Below are 17983 nucleotides of genomic sequence, written 5' to 3'. Positions count from 1 at the left end.
TGCACTGCCGCTTGTTTCCCCAGCTCATAACTCTAGTATGGTAGAACCTGCAGAATCCGCTTCGTGACTTCTATGTAGCCTACAAAATGGTATGATTTATAAGTATTCCCGAGTAGCAAGGGATTCAACCACCGTTGACAAAATGGGTTATTTCATATCTAAATTGTCTGATTCATTACATGACAAACTAATCTTTATCTCCTGCTATATCTAGACATCTTGGCTCAGTATAAACTAAAGTCATTTATTCTGGAAAACTTAAAGATTTGGTTGTTGTTAGCCCTGCCTAATCAGCATAGCATTTAAGTTACCTGAAAAAATAGTTTTAGCTAATTTGCTAAGTCCCATTAAATCAGAGGATCTGTTGTTTTTTGAGCAAAACAGGTTTCGGATTGAACATTCATACTTAACCAACTTACTAATAGTGAGGGTGTGTTGGACGGGGGCTCAAGTTAATGGTTTATATCTTGATGTGATATTCATATTTTTTAGCGATAGATTTGTCAAAGTTCCTCATTTAGGGCTTATTCAGAAGCTCTCAAGCTTTTGAATAGCAGGTGCCCTACAAGAGTGGATAAGAAACTTCCTCTGTAATCGAGGAAAAGGGGCTAGGGTAAATGGTACATTGTGTGAACGAAGGCCGGTAAAAAGTGATGTACTTGGGCGCACCATTTTAGGTCCCATATTTTCCTTCTCTATGATAATGAATTGATGGTACTGCTTAAGTCCTTGAAATTATTATTTGCCAATGATGTCGAAAATGTGGAGAACAATAAGTAATGAGGCTAAAACTTTTGACTCGCAAGCTAGCCAAGGCAAATAAGTTAGATTGTCCTAATCCAGAGGCCTGGAGATGAAATATAGGGGGAATGGGCTAATACACATCGAACATGGTGATTACTAACAGCATACTATCAACAGTACATCACTTCCACGAATTCAGGAATGCAAAACTTGGGGATAAAAGTAATTGGTGACTTTAAAACGACTGCACATTACAACTCATCGGCCACCAAATGCTTTGATATCTGGGATTTTTCATCCGATGTTCACTTACTTAGGCTGCACCACTGATCAACAAGGAGGGTCTGATGAAGGCGTAAAGACGATGATTGTCAAAGCAAGGACAGCATTCCTACAGTTGAAGAACATATGTAACTCAGAACAACTGTCAACCAATACCAGGGTCAAAATCTTCAACACGAACATCGAGACAGTTGTACTTTACGGGGCTGAAACTTGGAGAACTACTACAACCATCACCAAAATAGTACAAGTATTTATAAACAATCGTCAATGTAAAATACTCAATGTCCATTGGTTGGATATCATAAGTTACAACCTACAGTGAAAAGAACAAATAAACCTTCAACTGAAGAGGAAATTAGGAAATACGTCGGAATCGGAAAGACATATATTGAGGAAGTCATCAAACTGAATCACGAGGTAAACCTGGAATCCTGAAGGTAAACGAGAAAGTGGAAGGCAGACAAACACACTGCGTCGAGAATCGTGAGTACACATAAAAGGATGGACAGCAACTGGAAAATACTGGAGTGGTTGTCCGGGACAGAGTTGTATGGAGAATGCCGGTGATCAGCCCATGCCTCTCCATGAGAGGTAACAGTCGTAACTAAGTGAGTAAGTATGTATGACTACACCATAAACACTGAGTTCAGTTCCCTCTTCGAGTAAATATTTTAGTTTTGATTGTATACTAAGGTTTAAGGGCTTCTTTTATATCTAGTTAAGTCTGATTTTTTAGTAACAGTAAGAAATGAGATCTCATCCATTTGCACTATTATGACGCGAAAGCCGGACTTCCGGAATTCGATCGCAGTGACCCTGAGTTGTGGTTTGCCTATGTAAAGCTCTATGTCACGAGACACAATGTTAAATCCGAGGGAATTCGCTATGGAGAATTTCGTTCTGACCTTCTCATTCAGTTGCCAAAGACGTCTGTGACTTGATTCTAAGCCCACCATCACCACAACCATACACTATGTTAAGCCGAAAGATAATAAACCGTTTGTCATGATCAGACGGTCAAACAACCCGAAGGATTTTTCAAGGAGAAACAGTTGATAGGTCGCCGTCACAGCTTTCACGTCACCTCTAAGTCTTAGTGGATGACAATAGAGTAGACGAAATAGCCCTAAAACTAGAGTGGATACAAGCTCTCTCGTGTTCCGTCCAAAACTGCTCGGATGCTCAAGATCTTGGAACCACTTTATCTCATTTAGCGCGTATAGCCGACAGAAAAGTAAAAGGAGGTCCCCCGACCGGATTACACACGATAAATCACGCACAAGAAGAATCATTAAGGGACTCACTCATAGGACTGATCGCGAGTGGTAAAAGTCTCACTGAGGCTGTCGCCTAAAAGCGAATGAGTCATAGAAACCGGAGAGGCAGCCATAACGCCCAAGATTGAAGTCAAAAGCAGGTCACAAATGTCCAGACAGTCATGACAGTCCTGTTTGTACCACTGGGTGTTTGTTGTCAACCCATCCAGTGCAGACAACCATGCGCCTGGCTCAAACAGAATCCCAGGAATGCGGGAAACAAATAACCCCCCAGGTCGCGAAGACTGAGGAGAGGCGCCTAAACGGTGGCTTGTTCTATGTTGGGAACGGAAACTCACGCTTGAAATTCACGGTAGATGCTGGCGCTGCTCTTAGTATAATCCCTTAAAACAAAACTAAGCTGGGTCGACAAACGTCCCCAGTTACGTCTCAAGCTGCCAATAAAACTAAAATCGTTATATATGGGCAGAAAACTTTAACTGTAGATTCAGAGTTCAGGAGGCAATTCCCCTGGGTTTTCACTGTAACCGATTTAGATCTGGCAATACTGGAAATGGCCTTTTCAAAGAGATACGAATTTCTAGTCGAAACCAAAAAACGACGCTTAACACTGAAAGAAACTTCGAATTACACAAAAGGCTAAAAAGTCACGTCACATCTCTCAATTTGACACAAACTCCCCCAGTACCAACAGCGAAATTCCAGGTTATACTCGCTAAATTTCCTAACTTAACTTAACCGAACCCACAGCTTTCCGAAAGCAAGCTAAAAGTAAGTCATACGATCAAAAGCGAAGGTGCACCTGTGTTTGTCAGACCCAGGAGAATAGCACCATATAATTTTAAAGTGACTAGGACCGAATTTGACTACATGCTACAGCTGGGTATTATACGTCCCTTTGGTGGTCAATAGGCATCCCCTTTGCATATGGTTCCAAAGAAAAATGAAGGCGATTGGAGACCGTGCGCGTATTACAGAGTCATCAACCGTTGAACCGTACCAGATAGGTACCTAATACCGCATATCCAGGATTTCACGAACGGTTTACAGGGTATGAACATCTTCACTGAAATTGACTGAGGGTATATCATAATATCCCGGTAGATAATGAAGATATCTTCAAGACAGTTATTACTAAACATTTTAGATTGTTGAAGTTTATACGCTTGCCATTCAGCTTGAGGAACGCGACACTCACATTTCAAAGATTCATGGATAACCTATTTCAAGACATGCCATTTGTATAGGGGTATAAAGATGATTTGCTAATTGCCAGTCCCGATGTACAATTACACGAACAGCATGTAAGAACAGTGTTAAAACGGCTGGACGAAGATGGAATGAACATACATCAAAGTAAATATATTTTCCGTGTTCAAACTCTAGAATTTATCTGGTACATAGCAAGCCCAGAAGGAATTACGCCGATCAAAGAAGTGGACACCATCAAGCAGTACCCCATACCTAGTTCTGTAACACAACTTTTATCGCAGATTCATACCCGGTTCTGCACAACTAATTCAACCTTTGCAAGACTCTTTAAAAGAAAAACCAAAAGAATTCAAACTGAGTTCTGAGGCTGTTGAAGCTAAAAGATAAACAAGCTCAATCCTCCACGTCGATGTATCCGTGTTACATTTCCCTACTTGCTTTGATGATGGATGATTCGGACAAAGCAGCAAGCGGTATCCAAAACCAACTGTTCAAAAACGCCTGGAAACCAATTGTTTTCTTCTTAAAAAGACATTATTTAACAAAGACAAGGTACTCTACTTTTCGGCGAGAACTTCTTGCAATCTACCTAACCACTGAGCATTTCTGACACATGTTAGAAGACAGAGACTTCATAGGTTTTACGGATCACAAACCATTGACCGATTCACTAAAAGCGAAAGTCGATAAATACTCACCTCGAGAAGTTCGACAACTTGACTATATATCACAGATCACAAGTGATATACGACATGTCAAAGGTCAGGAAAATCATTATCTCGACAAGAAATGAATTTGATGCAACAGTCTACGGTAAATTTCGAGACACTAAGATACAAACAAGAAGAGGACCACGAATTATGAAACCTACTTACAGCAAACAACACTGTAGCTGGCACACAATCTAAATAAAGACCTATTCACTATTAGTTTGGTCTCCTCTATCAACAGAACAAGGGTTACCTACGGGCACGAAAATTTTACTCCCAAGTATAGTTGAGTTCCCAGTGCTACTATTCGCCCATGAAAAATTTGACGAGAAGTAGCAGGAGACGCAGATTCATGTGCACATGAGTCTGACTTGGATGTTCTGATTAGTTGGTCTGAAAATTGGCTGATGCGTATCAACGCGACCAGGTGTGTCAACAAGTATATTGGGGATACAATGTTGAATAGGTGCAGCATAGGAGAAACGCCTGTTCCCGTAGTCCGATCTAACAAGGGTCTAAGGGCGACAGTGATCCATGATGTTAAGACCACAGTCCAATGCTGCAAAATTGTAGCTAGATGGTTTAGAACCCCAGGGGCTTCAAGACGGACATTTGCCAATTTAGATGCTAATATGTTCACCACAGTATACACAACCTTAAAGAGATCCAAACTTGAAAACTGGATTCAGGCTGCAATGCTCTGTAATAAAAATGACTCAGGTATTCTTTTAAGAGCACGGATGAAAGCTAGTCGTGCAACTCCAGAACTCCGGGGTTTATCATACAAAGCGCACCTTGATAAACCAGTTTTCTTTACTCTGTCCTACCACCGATCAATAATTGATCTGATTTCAATGTATAGAACAATGAAAAATGATTTTGAACTTGATATATCTTCTCTTTTGCTTTCTACCAGGTCGGGATATTTCAGTGGACATAGCAGGCGAGTAGAAAAGCCGAGAAGGAATAGAGTACCCCTGGCTAGCAGGTTTCCACACCGAATCATAAATTATTGGGACCAGTTGCTCAAAAAAGTGGTGTCCGCACCTTCAATCGACTCATTCAAGAGAATAATAGACACTTTCAAAAGCTTACAATAAGAGGAATAACACAGGCCGTAATCCTTATGTCCTTAATAAATAAATATTAATTCTGTGTCTAATAACGGTTCATGTTCATGCCTTATCTTTTCGCTACATTCAGAACTAATCATCTCCGAAGCCATAGCAAGAGAGTTCAAAAACTTTGATTCAATAAACTCAGAGTAAGGTTCCGCTTTTCTCATCGTGTAGTCAATGAATGGAACGCCCTGTAGATGACTAGCATTGATGATATGTGTCAAATGATTAGAGGCCCACAAGAGTTAGACAAGAATAGTGTTACGAACAGACTAGCTTCGAAGTCGCGTTTTGCGGTAAGCACCTAAGGTGAATTACCCTTTTGTCATATCCAGGTACTATGGCTACCTTGATACCGTATAGCAAAAATAGCATAATTACAAAAATATATTGCTAAGGGTAGGTAGGTAGGTAGGAAGCGAGTGCGACCACCACCTTAAAGAAAACAAGTCTCTGTCGCTGACAGTTTACAGTTCCTAAGTGTCTAATTCTGTTCAGTCTATACTTAGCAGATTAAATGAAAGCACAGAAGTATAACTGTGAAATGAAGTCATGATTTCATCGTACGAAATCATTGATCACTTCGTGGTCAGAGCTTGAAAAACCTATGATTGGTGTTACAAACAGTAAAAGTCGTAGACCATAGATTGAGAGTGGCAGTGACACGATGAAATTGTCTATAGAGGGTGATAAATGGTGAGTGCTGAATGTAAGTTAAGTAACTAAACCGGAAAATATGGAAGAGAACATAAGAAGTCAAGTGCGTCACTGTTGACTCATGTCAATGATACTAGCAAAAAACGCTGTCAGTGTTGGGATAGGGGCGACAGTGTCGTTTTCAGTTTGCAGGAGATTCGCTCGACTGCGTTATCTGATGATTCTCGCAAGTGATAGTGTCGTCAGTCCACTAATTGAAGTGAGCAAATTTTAGAACGTCAAATATTTGAACAGCTGATTGATGTACCGAAATCATCTGCTACATAACAGCTACGAAGAAACAATACTTCATAAAGTAAATGTTACGACACAGAAGTTGAATAGTCACATTAGTTCTGATATGCCATAACTTCACAGCGTAATAACATCATTCTTGTGTATACTGAAGGTTGCCCTGAACGTCCGTTTAGGTATTACTAATGCAACAGCTGGATGCATATATACAAACATACGAAGACTGTGGTGAGGTTCGTAGGGAATTCTAGAGGTCGTTCAGATATCTTGCGAACTCGTATTGCATGCGAATGAACCGAAAACGGAATTAAGAAGACTGACGCGTAATTAGAATGTGAAGTGATGGTCTGCCATACGAGACAACAGCAAAGCGTATGGTAAACATTAATTCAAGTGGTATCTAGCATCAGGTAACATATAAAGTACGGTAATACGACAAAGTATCTAATTAGGATATGGACTAAGATTACTTGTGTACGTACAATACGTTTTTACACTGTATTCGACTCAACGAGCATAAGTACACATGATTTCGACTAAAAATTGATGGCAATTACAGAATATATGTAAAGATGCCATAAGTATTCTCAGTTTGACAACGCCTTAACCAGTTACACCACTTATAATAAAAACGTGCCAAACCGGTCAAACCAGGAGTCAGAAGCGAAGGGGTACGAAGATGTTTTTGATAGGTTATCGATATATCAACTCTAGCTGGATACTGGTTGTGCGAGATGTGAAAAGCGGCGTACTCACTCGTGACCTGGTGTGGATGCGTGACCGAGCACCTTCAGCTAGTTGAGCCCGTAAATTTAATAGGGCACACATCAAATGTCGAGGACTTACAGTACTATTTATTTTAGTGGTTTATTTACCGTTACATATTACTATACGTGAGAGTAACTAAACAGTGTTATTAGGCATCATAAGCACAGTGCGAAATAATTCAATGCAACTATGAAACTCGCCTGTATTACTCTCGCTTCTAAGTAATGAAGACTTGAAGTAGACAGCAGCTCAAATTTGGATGATATATGAGGTATTATTGATTTAATTCTTGTCGTAGCATTGGGTTGTAGACTGAATTTGGCTAACGATGACTCCTAGGTCATTGTGTGTCTTAACAACAGGTAGCTCAGTGTTATTCATCGTGTATGTATCTGTACCTCGATGACCGATATGCATGACAATACACCTTCCTCCAATCCCGACATTTCTCAGCTTATATAACAGCCTGTTGTGCGGAACGTTGTCGAAAGCCTTGCCGAAATCGATGTAGGCTACGTCTACAGGTAACTTTTTGTCTTTAAGAGCTCATCAGCTTTTACGAGCGACTAATAAGTTAGTGAGACAAGAATAACCTATTCTAAAGCCGTGCTGCTTCTCCTAAAAGATCCGGTTTTCATCGAGGTACTTAAACAGCTCCTTCCGAATAATCTTTTCTAAGATTTTAACAACTACGCTAGTTAGGCTAAAAAGTCGGTAATTCTCAGGTTTATGTTTCGTACATGTTTTGAAGGTAGGGCTTACTATGATATTCTTCCAGTCTCTTAGTAAACGACCCCGGGTTACGGATAGATGAAAGCATATACTTAAAGGGTCCGCAGCGAGGTTAATTAATTCCTTTGGTAACCTAGAATGCAGTTCATCGGGTTCAGTCGATTTTCCTGTGTCAAGCTTATTTGGCAGATCAAAGACATCGAGTTCTTTAGTAGTCACACTGTCCAGTGTTTGTGTGTGGGGATTTTCATGGACTGGTGTGAAGGGTGTTTCTATGGTGTATACATTGCCAAAGTAGTTTGAGAATACTTGGGCTTTACCAAAGTCATCCTCCACTAATGATGGGGCAGTACTGTCTCCCCATAGTGAAGGAACAATTCTTCTATTTGTCCTTTGATTTATATACGTGTACAAGCGTTTAGGACATTCTATGAATTCCTTAACAATTTTCTCTTCGTACAACTTTCTATACTTACGGAGGGTCGAGGCACATGTATTCTGAACTTTTTGATACAGAGATGTTGTCTCATCAGTCCTCAGTAACCTAAATCTATGCCACATTTTCCTTCCCTTTTGGAGAAGGATGCGGACCTCCCTACTAAACCATTGTGGAGAGTTTCTCAGCCCACTTGGTGTAATCCAAGGGGTGTGGGGCGAGGCAACTTTTTAGTGTAAGTTACGAAATACGTCCCAAACCGTTTCGAATGAAGACTCTGGGTCTGTTATCCAATCTATTGACGATTCTGAGTCCATGATGTCTTTTATGTTTGCTTCCCAGACGTTAGGTCTGGATTGAGCTGACATGTGCTCATGATTGACAATTACATGGAAGTCACAGGTTAAAAGTGCATGATTACGTTTACCTAGAGGCGACGTGTAATCCAGGTTTGCAACGTCATTTTCATAGTGAGTCAATATAAGATCTTGTAAAGATGATTCAGAAACCGGACCGTATCTGGTCGCTTCTTTCACATGTTGCATTGGGGAACATGTGATAACCGCATTAACTAGTTTCTGCTCGAAGGAATTATCTGATGATTCATTTCGCAGATTTTCCCAGTCTACCATGGGTGTACTAAAGTACCCTAGGATTCGACATCCACCACTTTGTGACCAAGTATTGAGACTGCTTAGCAGGACTTGATTGACCTCAATGCTTGAACTTCGATAGACCAAACCAAGCAGCAGCTCTTGTCCCTTGCACTTCAAGCGGCAACTAACTAATTCACACATCTCACTCTCATGGGATACACTGTCGATAACGGCAAATGAGATGGCATTTCAAAAGTATTGCCTAGTACTAATCCATTACTTTAAGGTGCACCAGAATGTTGAAAGAAAAATTATTCTATTTCGTTCACATTCATTTGAATTATCTGAATCATTCAGAGGAGATTTGAATATAATATCACTTCAAGGTCACAGGCGGATATTTGCGAACTTTGTTATGATCGACCTAAATACAAATGGACAGGCTCTTTGTTCAGCAGTTAATTGTGTTTTGGATGGGAAATGGTCTTGGTAAGAAGGACACATCATATTGATTTCCATAGGGTAATCTTTGGATATATGGGACTAACCCATACGCTAGACGTCAAAGATCAAGGTTGCCGTTTTCGTTTTATTTTATATCTTCTATTTATTAGGTCACGACTTGGATCAATTTCTAAATAATTTTTCCTCTGGAAAGGTTCTCTATGGCTTCATTCGTGTTGAAGTTGTGACTCCTGCAAAATTTGTTTTGATCGTCTGGGTAAGCTTATCTGTCCTGTTGATTTATATGTTGTGGTTGGATTTTTATGACTCAGTGTTTAACTCCGAAGTGTAGGTTTACACATTTTGACTATCTGGGAGTTAATATTTGTGCTAAATTAGATATCCTAAATCAGTCTATTAGCAAGATATCTGGTTCTTACAACGTAATTGGAGTTGAAAAATAAATTGTAGATGTAAATTTGCAATTGAAATCAAACATTTAACCATCATAGCGTTGATTGAACAGCTTTTGGGTCGTTTCCTTTTCTCAGATACTTACTGTTAGCGATTCAGTCTTGTTTATGTTTTGGTGGGAAATTCCAGTAATTCATTACTTGGTGTGAGAAGCAGAACTCCAAACGTGCACAGTTTAATCTCAGATTTTGAACTTTCCTAGAACGCCCTTTCAAATTACCGGTCCTTATTTTTTCCTTCCATTTAGGACTGGTAATTTGAGAGGGCATTCTCAGAAAGTCCAAAATCCGAAATCAAATTGTCCACGTCTGTTGTTTCGGCAGAAAATATATCAGGTACCTCGTTCATCTATCCATAGCTTTTAAGTTCGATTCCGGATTCGATTGTTCGAATGTGTGTTCTTTCAATGCATTGAGAGACGAGACTTAATAAATACGTCTTCATTAACTAAAGCAGTGATTATATTTCTGCCGCCTAAATTGACATGTCATTACATTTGTAACTGCGTCGTTCATTGTGACAGTAACTTGGTGAAATGCAGAAGTTTATTTATGATAGAAAGTCAAGATTTGGGTTTAGTCGAACTGAAAACTACGTTATAACAGGAGTTAGATAGTTCTATTAAAAATTGGGACTTGTAAATTTTCTCCGTTACCAATTGTTATGGCTTTTATTTTCCGCGAATCTTCGTCACCAATTGCTATTATCTACGTTGCTTGATACCTATACTTGGGAAACGAGGAACCACTTCATTTCTCACGACTCAAAGTACAAGTAAAGATTTATTACCCTCAAGACGAGGCAAGCACTATAGTCGAAAATGCTCTCATTTACATGTGGACATGTTCACACATTTGACTATTAATTAATAAGAAGTCATGCACATGCAATGTAAGCACAATCGTACTCTGCATGTCACTATGAACTCAGCTAACCATAATTTTATCCAAGAGTGTCATATAATAAACCAACACCATTTGGCGCAAGCGGAATATACGTCTTCCAAACAAAGGACGAGTTTAATGCTCAGCAGTTCACTCCATCCAACTCTATGGGTGTGAAACATGACCATTAAGAATAGAGGACATTTTTAGGTTACTGGTATTCGATCGTAGGTGTCTTCGAAGCATCGCTCGTGTATTTTGGGACCACCGAGTGACGAGTGTCATTGTTAGGAATGGGAAACTAGGCAAATATGGCAAATCGATTGATGAGGTAGTAATTGTTGACCAACTGAGTTGGTTGGGATACGTGTTACGTATGTCCAACAACAGCCTACCTCGACGGGTGATGTCCTCCGGTATAGGAGTAGATCAGAAGACAGGTAGGGGCGGCCAAACCGAAATATGACATCAGTTCACCAAGTTATCAACAATCGTACTGAGCCATGTTACCAGGTGTAGACTACCTGGTTGGGGTCTATGTGACTATCGTCACCATGGCTGAAAATCGTTTTCAATGGCGCAGGTGCGTCCATCATTTGTCTCCCCCAAATCCTGAGATTCTCGGTTCCTCACAAATTCCTTCGTTTTTATTGCGCAAATTCATATTGTATTTTTGAGTTGTATCTTCAATTCTCAATGTTTTCTATTACCATCGATACCATTACTACTTGTGTTGTTCTGGAATTCGGTTTGACAATATCATTTCTCTATGCTAACAGAGCATGGATCTTAGACCGATGTAGATACACACCAGGTTTGATATTGTTACCGACTGTCTTCGGGTTTATTCTATATAAAACACTAATACCATTACATCTTCGATACCCAAGAACACAATCCCCAATATGATAAAGACGGTTATGAGTCTGGGAGTTTTCGTATGTTTAACCATTCTGTACAGGGAGAACTTTTGATGGGTACTTTAGACAATAAAATATTAAATTTAATCATCCTAATGTCAAATTATCGGTTACAATTTACCAGTTTATCGGTATTGAGGTGTAAGAGATTATAATCCCTGTTCATTACTGATATGACGGGTTAACAAGGCGAAATTATATTTTGAACTCATTGGGATTCTTTCCCAAAATTACTTCTATTTTTAGTTCTATGTGATGATCATTCAGTGTATTAATTGTTTTTTCAGTGTGCTATTTTATTCAGTACGACATTTATTTACTTCAGTGTGGTGTTTATTCAGGAAATCAGTTACAATGTCGAACCTGATGTGTATCTACATCGGTCTAAGATCCATGCTCTGTTAGCATAGAGAAATGATATTGTCAAACCGAATTCCAGAACAACACAAGTAGTAACGGTATCGATGGTAATAGAAAACATTGAGAATTGAAGATACAACTCAAAAATACAATATGAATTTGCGCAATAAAAACGAAGGAATTTGTGAGGAACCGAGAATCTCAGGATTTGGGGGAGACAAATGATGGACGCACCTGCGCCATTGAAAACGATTTTCAGCCATGGTGACGATAGTCACATAGACCCCAACCAGGTAGTCTACACCTGGTAACATGGCTCAGTACGATTGTTGATAACTTGGTGAACTGATGTCATATTTCGGTTTGGCCGCCCCTACCTGTCTTCTGATCTACTCCTATACCGGAGGACATCACCCGTCGAGGTAGGCTGTTGTTGGACATACGTAACACGTATCCCAACCAACTCAGTTGGTCAACAATTACTACCTCATCAATCGATTTGCCATATTTGCCTAGTTTCCCATTCCTAACAATGACACTCGTCACTCGGTGGTCCCAAAATACACGAGCGATGCTTCGAAGACACCTATGATCGAATACCAGTAACCTAAAAATGTCCTCTATTCTTAATGGTCATGTTTCACACCCATAGAGTTGGATGGAGTGAACTGCTGAGCATTAAACTCGTCCTTTGATTGGAAAATGGAGATCCGCAGTACATCAAAAGTGACGCATGGTGGCATCATGTAATCGAGCCTGCTGAGTCGGTCTGGAGATTTCGTTAGATAGTAGACCATCAGAACTGATGCGAATCTCTAGATAAGTGGGTTAGTTGATGCGTTCGACTACTTCTTTGCCTATCAATAGTTGAGTGGTTGGCACAAGCCAATCCTGAATCAGCACTCTGGATTTGAAGGGAGAGAATCGCATTCCAAACATACTTGCAATTTTTACCTTACGTAGTCAGAAGACTCTGCACTTTGTTAGCATCTTCACCAAACAAAAGTAGATCGTCTAAGTATTCTAAGTCAACAAGCGAATCTCCTGGTAGAATATCAACCCATGAAAAGTCAGACGATGAAATTATCATCTCTCTACTCATGATAAGGTTAAATAAAAATGGGATCAGTAATTTGTGTGTTACCTGAACGGAGTGTATCAAGTGAGGGAAAATAAATTACTTGGTGATTTTTTCCTAGCTAGTATTCAATTTGACGGTTGTTGTGTTCGAATGTAATCTACTTTAACAAGTCAAGCTTATCGAAGCTGTGCATTTGTTAGTTAGAGATTAATCGTAGCTTAGCCACAGTAGGACATCTTTGGGAGTGTAGCTTGTGATCAGAATTATAGTTCTACATTATTTTCGTCATCAATGTATCAGGATTGATTCAGTACGCTAGAATACTGATGATGTACGTGTTTTAACTAAAAATTTCTATTAAATATAGAAATACAGAAATTTCATTCAGAATTCCATGGTACAGATATGTCGCTTGATAGTTTATTTACGATTGACCATTTTTATCCTAAATTTGTTTTTACAAACTTATTGATGAGTGTTCGTGCGAATATCTTGGTGGGTCTGTCGCTTAGCTATTTATTCGCTTATCATCCAACATTCACAACTCCTACTAAGGTTTAAATTATCAAGTGTTATCATAATTGATCGAACACTAGGTTATCATAAGTCCATATGTGGTTGCATAGTTGACTCTAAATAATAATGTAAGTGGACTTAGATAGTATTACTCTTCTTTTAGTAGTTTTTTATCTTATGTCTTGCGACTAAATTCACTTTGTGGTTGATTTACATAGTTACGCAATAGGCATACGAGTTTTTCTTCCATGCAACCCAAACTTTCCTCTTGATTTTAACACTGATTCTTATAATTTTTAATTTTATGTTAATTAGCAAGGAGAGGCGTCGTCCGAAAGCTTTAAATTAGCTTGTCCAAGACATGTCGACTGTGTGAAACGGCTATGCCGAGTGAGTTTATGATATTTTGATTTTAATTTACTCCTGATAAGTAACTAAAAGAGTGTTGTTTTTATTCAGTCTGAGGATCGTTAATATATCACTTTCATATATTTTCTTAGGGTAATTATCCCTACACTTTTTTAAAGCTATGCATTTTGTGAGTGCTGTTCTTAATTGAAAATTATGGTGATTTTTATGTCCAAGTCTCCATCTCGATATTGTTCTCTTCAGTTTCGATTTCTTATCAATGTTTAGCTTGTATAATATTGTAGTATATATTTAGAAATAACTATTATTACTATTTATTAGTGTTTTCATGTCTTTTGATTTCTGATTGACATAAATACTAGACCTGTGGATTTTTTAAAAATGGCTTAGCATTACTTTATTCTTCAAATAAGATATACGGCTGCTCATAGTGTTAAGCATCAATTTAAGGGATAATGCCGCAAGTTTGTTGATAGTTTGGTGCTTATGTAAACAATGACGGAAAAGCTTACCGTTTTTTCAGATCTAGTTGTTAGAATTTTTCAAGCAGATAATTTTATACGTGATATTTAGTTTAATGCTCTACACAGTATATTTGTGATATATGTGGAAACGTATTTAATTGTTGAGACACTAGTTTCAAGATTTTGGTTCTAACTTACTAGATGTTTTTGAGGTTAGAGTCATCCGCATTTTTGTTAATTTTCCCTCAGTTGGTGATAAGTTGATTGCATATATATTTGGAAAGTCGCTTGTTTTAATGACATGCCAAATGAATACCCTTTTTTGTGAGAAAGATATACTGCATTATCGATATATTAGTTCGGGATAACAAATAGCTCGTCTATATATAATGTTCGGTAGTTACTCTTATCATGGAGATGTAACTTTCAGCTACTTGGAACTAGTAAAGAATATCATGAAATAGCATCTGAAAGAATAGAAAAATTACAGAGCAATACAGTTTGCGCAGTTTACATATTATGTTATGTTTAATTATTGTCTTGTTATCGATAAAAATTAGCATGCATCAATATGAATTAGTATGAGATGCGTAAATGAGCAGTAAACTGCTGAGACTTTCTATAATATTGAAAGTCATTTTATGTGAAACGTTATGATCCTTTTAGACTCCGGTTTGTTTAATAAACCGCAGGGCATTTGAGAGCAGCTCAAACCAATGGTGCACATGGGCTCCAGTATCCTGAAGGAACAACTGGCGTATGAACCAATTGTTTGTCACCGGCTACCATGGGACTGCATTTCCTCACGATGCTCCACTGCCTTGTGGATCAGACCTTTTGGTCAAAGGCTCCGGGTGTGGCCCCCTAAGAAAACCACCTGCTTCAGTTTGGGCACCTGAGCAGTATCACAGCCCTCACACAAATTGAATGATATTTGTGCGGTGCATATGTATCTGGTGCTTCCTTTTACCAATATTTATGTGTTTAAATAAATATGTGTATGAGGCCCCACTTCATAAACCACAGTAGTGTTGCACTTCTTACTAATAAACCGCACGTCAACGCACCAAACAGTATGTCTAAAATATGGTTCAGTTGAGCTAAAGAAATACAAACTGGGTACTTTGACAAATTCTTATTTTACAAAAGTCAAAGCTCCAAATCAACAAATGAGTGTTAATCATTACCTTTTGTTGGAGCCAGGATTGTGAATAAAAGCCCTTAAAACGGTTAAATCATGGGATATTCTTGAGTCTAACTTTCTTTACCTAAGAATGCATTGTGCTTACTAGAAATTCGTTAGGAAGCACATGTGAATAGCGCATCTCGTCAAGTGGTATATGTTAGATTGATCTAGTTGACTGAAACTATAGGTGTTTCCTACGAACACTAATTTTAGTTTCAATCCCGTTTGTTAAGCAGATGGTTGTGGATTCTTTCTCTTCTTCATGTTCTCAGTTCTATCTTAAGTCATTGACAAACCTCAAACTGTAAGAGGTTGATGCAAAAAGTCCAAATTCCTTGTTTAATTTACTGGTCAGTATCAATATGTTAATGTAATAATGGTAATAATAATAACGTTAGTAAGAATTCTAATATACGTAGAAACTCACCCAAATGTTTATATTATTTTATAAACTTTTGCCACTTCAACACGGTAGTAAATGTGACAAAGTCTTACGACTGTTTGTTGAATGTTTAGACTAATAAGCTAAGATAAAATGTCACTTGATATTTCACACTTGATGAATTAATTCCTAATCCCTGCTCTGGAAAATTAGTATTTTCGCTTCTTAAAGTGTAAAAAATTGTTTCTAATACTTTTTTTTGAAATAAAAACGAGTTGGAATATGTCTTTTAAATTTCTTTTCTTGTTTATTTTCGAAATTTTTATGATAGTGGAAAGTTTTTATGGTATATAACGGAGTTTCCTAACACTATGTATAATTTCTACCCTAACATTGTCATCAAGCTACTCGATTACATGAAATGTCGACTATTTCATAAAATCTCTTTTTAAAATTATTTTTGCACTAGACAGTTCATGTTACAATCAATGCAAGAAGTGAATCCAACTTGGATTGGAACGAAATCGTTACTAAAGTTCAAAATTTAACTGGAAGTGTTTCTCATACTCAACCAACCAATTCTAATAATACGGATGATGAGTTTGTACCTACAGTTAGTTTTGAACTATTATTTTGTGTTTTGACCTAAATTGATTTTAAAATTAGAGCTTTCACGTGTTTGTTTTTAAAATAAAAAACCGCTACCACAGACCTCATATGGTTTTCGGTTGTGTCAGACGTAATGATGAACTCAACTTTTTTATTTTCAAGTAACTCTTTTATATTTTGCGTTGTAGTGCATTCTAAAACAGCTCCACTTATTCTAGCTGATATTTAACTTAACTTATTTTCTTTGTCCATGTAATCTATTACTGATAGCACAGAAAAAATTACCACAAAGACATCTCATAACAGCGTATCAATCTATACTTTACGCAAATCAGTTGATTTCTAAGTAATATTTTCACCATAAGTAGGAACACCTTTTCTATTTAGCTGATTTGTTTTTACAAGTTTGTAATATGTTTTTTAAATTATGATTTAAAAATCTCAATGACTTCCCTGGTGCTGTTGGAGAAGTTTTCATGGTATTTAACAAGCCACTAAAACATCTAGACATTTGGATGTACAATACGTTCCTAAATTCTATGTAAAAATATATAGCATTTTGGACGCTGTAAACTACCAAGGAAGACAATGATAATCTCATCAGATATTACTTAGAAAATAACCATTGATTTTTTGATGAAATTATTCTTTCTCGCATCTTTCCTTCATCTCTTTTTACTAAACAACTAAGGTCAAACTGTCTAGAATATTTTCTTACTATCTACTGTCTATATTACAACTTGCTTTTCTCATCTTGTTTAAATATTCTTATAGGATTAATAAAAGATGTATTCTTTCACCATCCTTATTACTATTATTACTACTGTTATTATTGTTATTACTATTACTGTTACTACTAAAGATTTGTCCTAATTAAGGTTTATATTCTAATTGATTTAGTTTTCTACTTTTGAATTCATTCCACTGCATTCATCCATGTTAACATTATAACAGGTACAGATATGTAAATAGAAATAGACAGATATCGGACAATCATATAAGCATCTCATTTGCCTATGATATGACCATACCATCACTTCGACTTAATTGTATTATATATATTCACCCATACAGATATCAATGTATGCGTATTTATTTGTATTCTATTCGTTTTTGTTGTCAATCCTCTGATAATATTTTCATCTTAAGAAATGTAAATGCTAACAAAATCTCGTTTTTTTTGTTATCTCTTTTTAAAGTAAAAGTAATACGTATTATTTCTTTTTAATTATTACTGATATTATTAACAGAATGTGTTAGAAAAGAAAAATATACTTCTAGCATTAGTGTAATATTAAACATTTTATTATTTAATGATTATTTACAGGGTTCTGTTTATGTACGTGCAAATCCAAATAAAGATATTCCAAAAGGTTGTGTATCACGAAGTATTTGGCAGTCACAACAGGAAAAGCAAAACGATTCATCAAAATTAAGATCTCCTGTCAAGGTATTAGTTGGTTAA

The 17983-nt window shown here is 37.5% G+C and overlaps 1 protein-coding gene across 1 annotated transcript; it reads left to right on the top strand.

Moving 5' to 3' along the window:
* Positions 1–13823: 13823 nt before the first annotated feature.
* On the top strand, positions 13824–17983 carry Smp_070000 (putative dbnl-prov protein; the record flags this gene model as incomplete). Its single annotated transcript, XM_018797049.1, has 3 exons — positions 13824–13898; positions 16379–16522; positions 17846–17983. Coding segments are annotated over 3 exons (357 nt in total), but the record flags the coding sequence as incomplete, so codon positions are not given.

Source organism: Schistosoma mansoni, chromosome 4, assembly GCF_000237925.1.
Source record: "Schistosoma mansoni strain Puerto Rico chromosome 4, complete genome".
Classification (NCBI taxonomy): domain Eukaryota; kingdom Metazoa; phylum Platyhelminthes; class Trematoda; order Strigeidida; family Schistosomatidae; genus Schistosoma; species Schistosoma mansoni.
The sequence above is the reverse complement of the archived record's forward strand: the minus strand, read 5'-3'. Positions and strand labels throughout refer to the sequence as shown.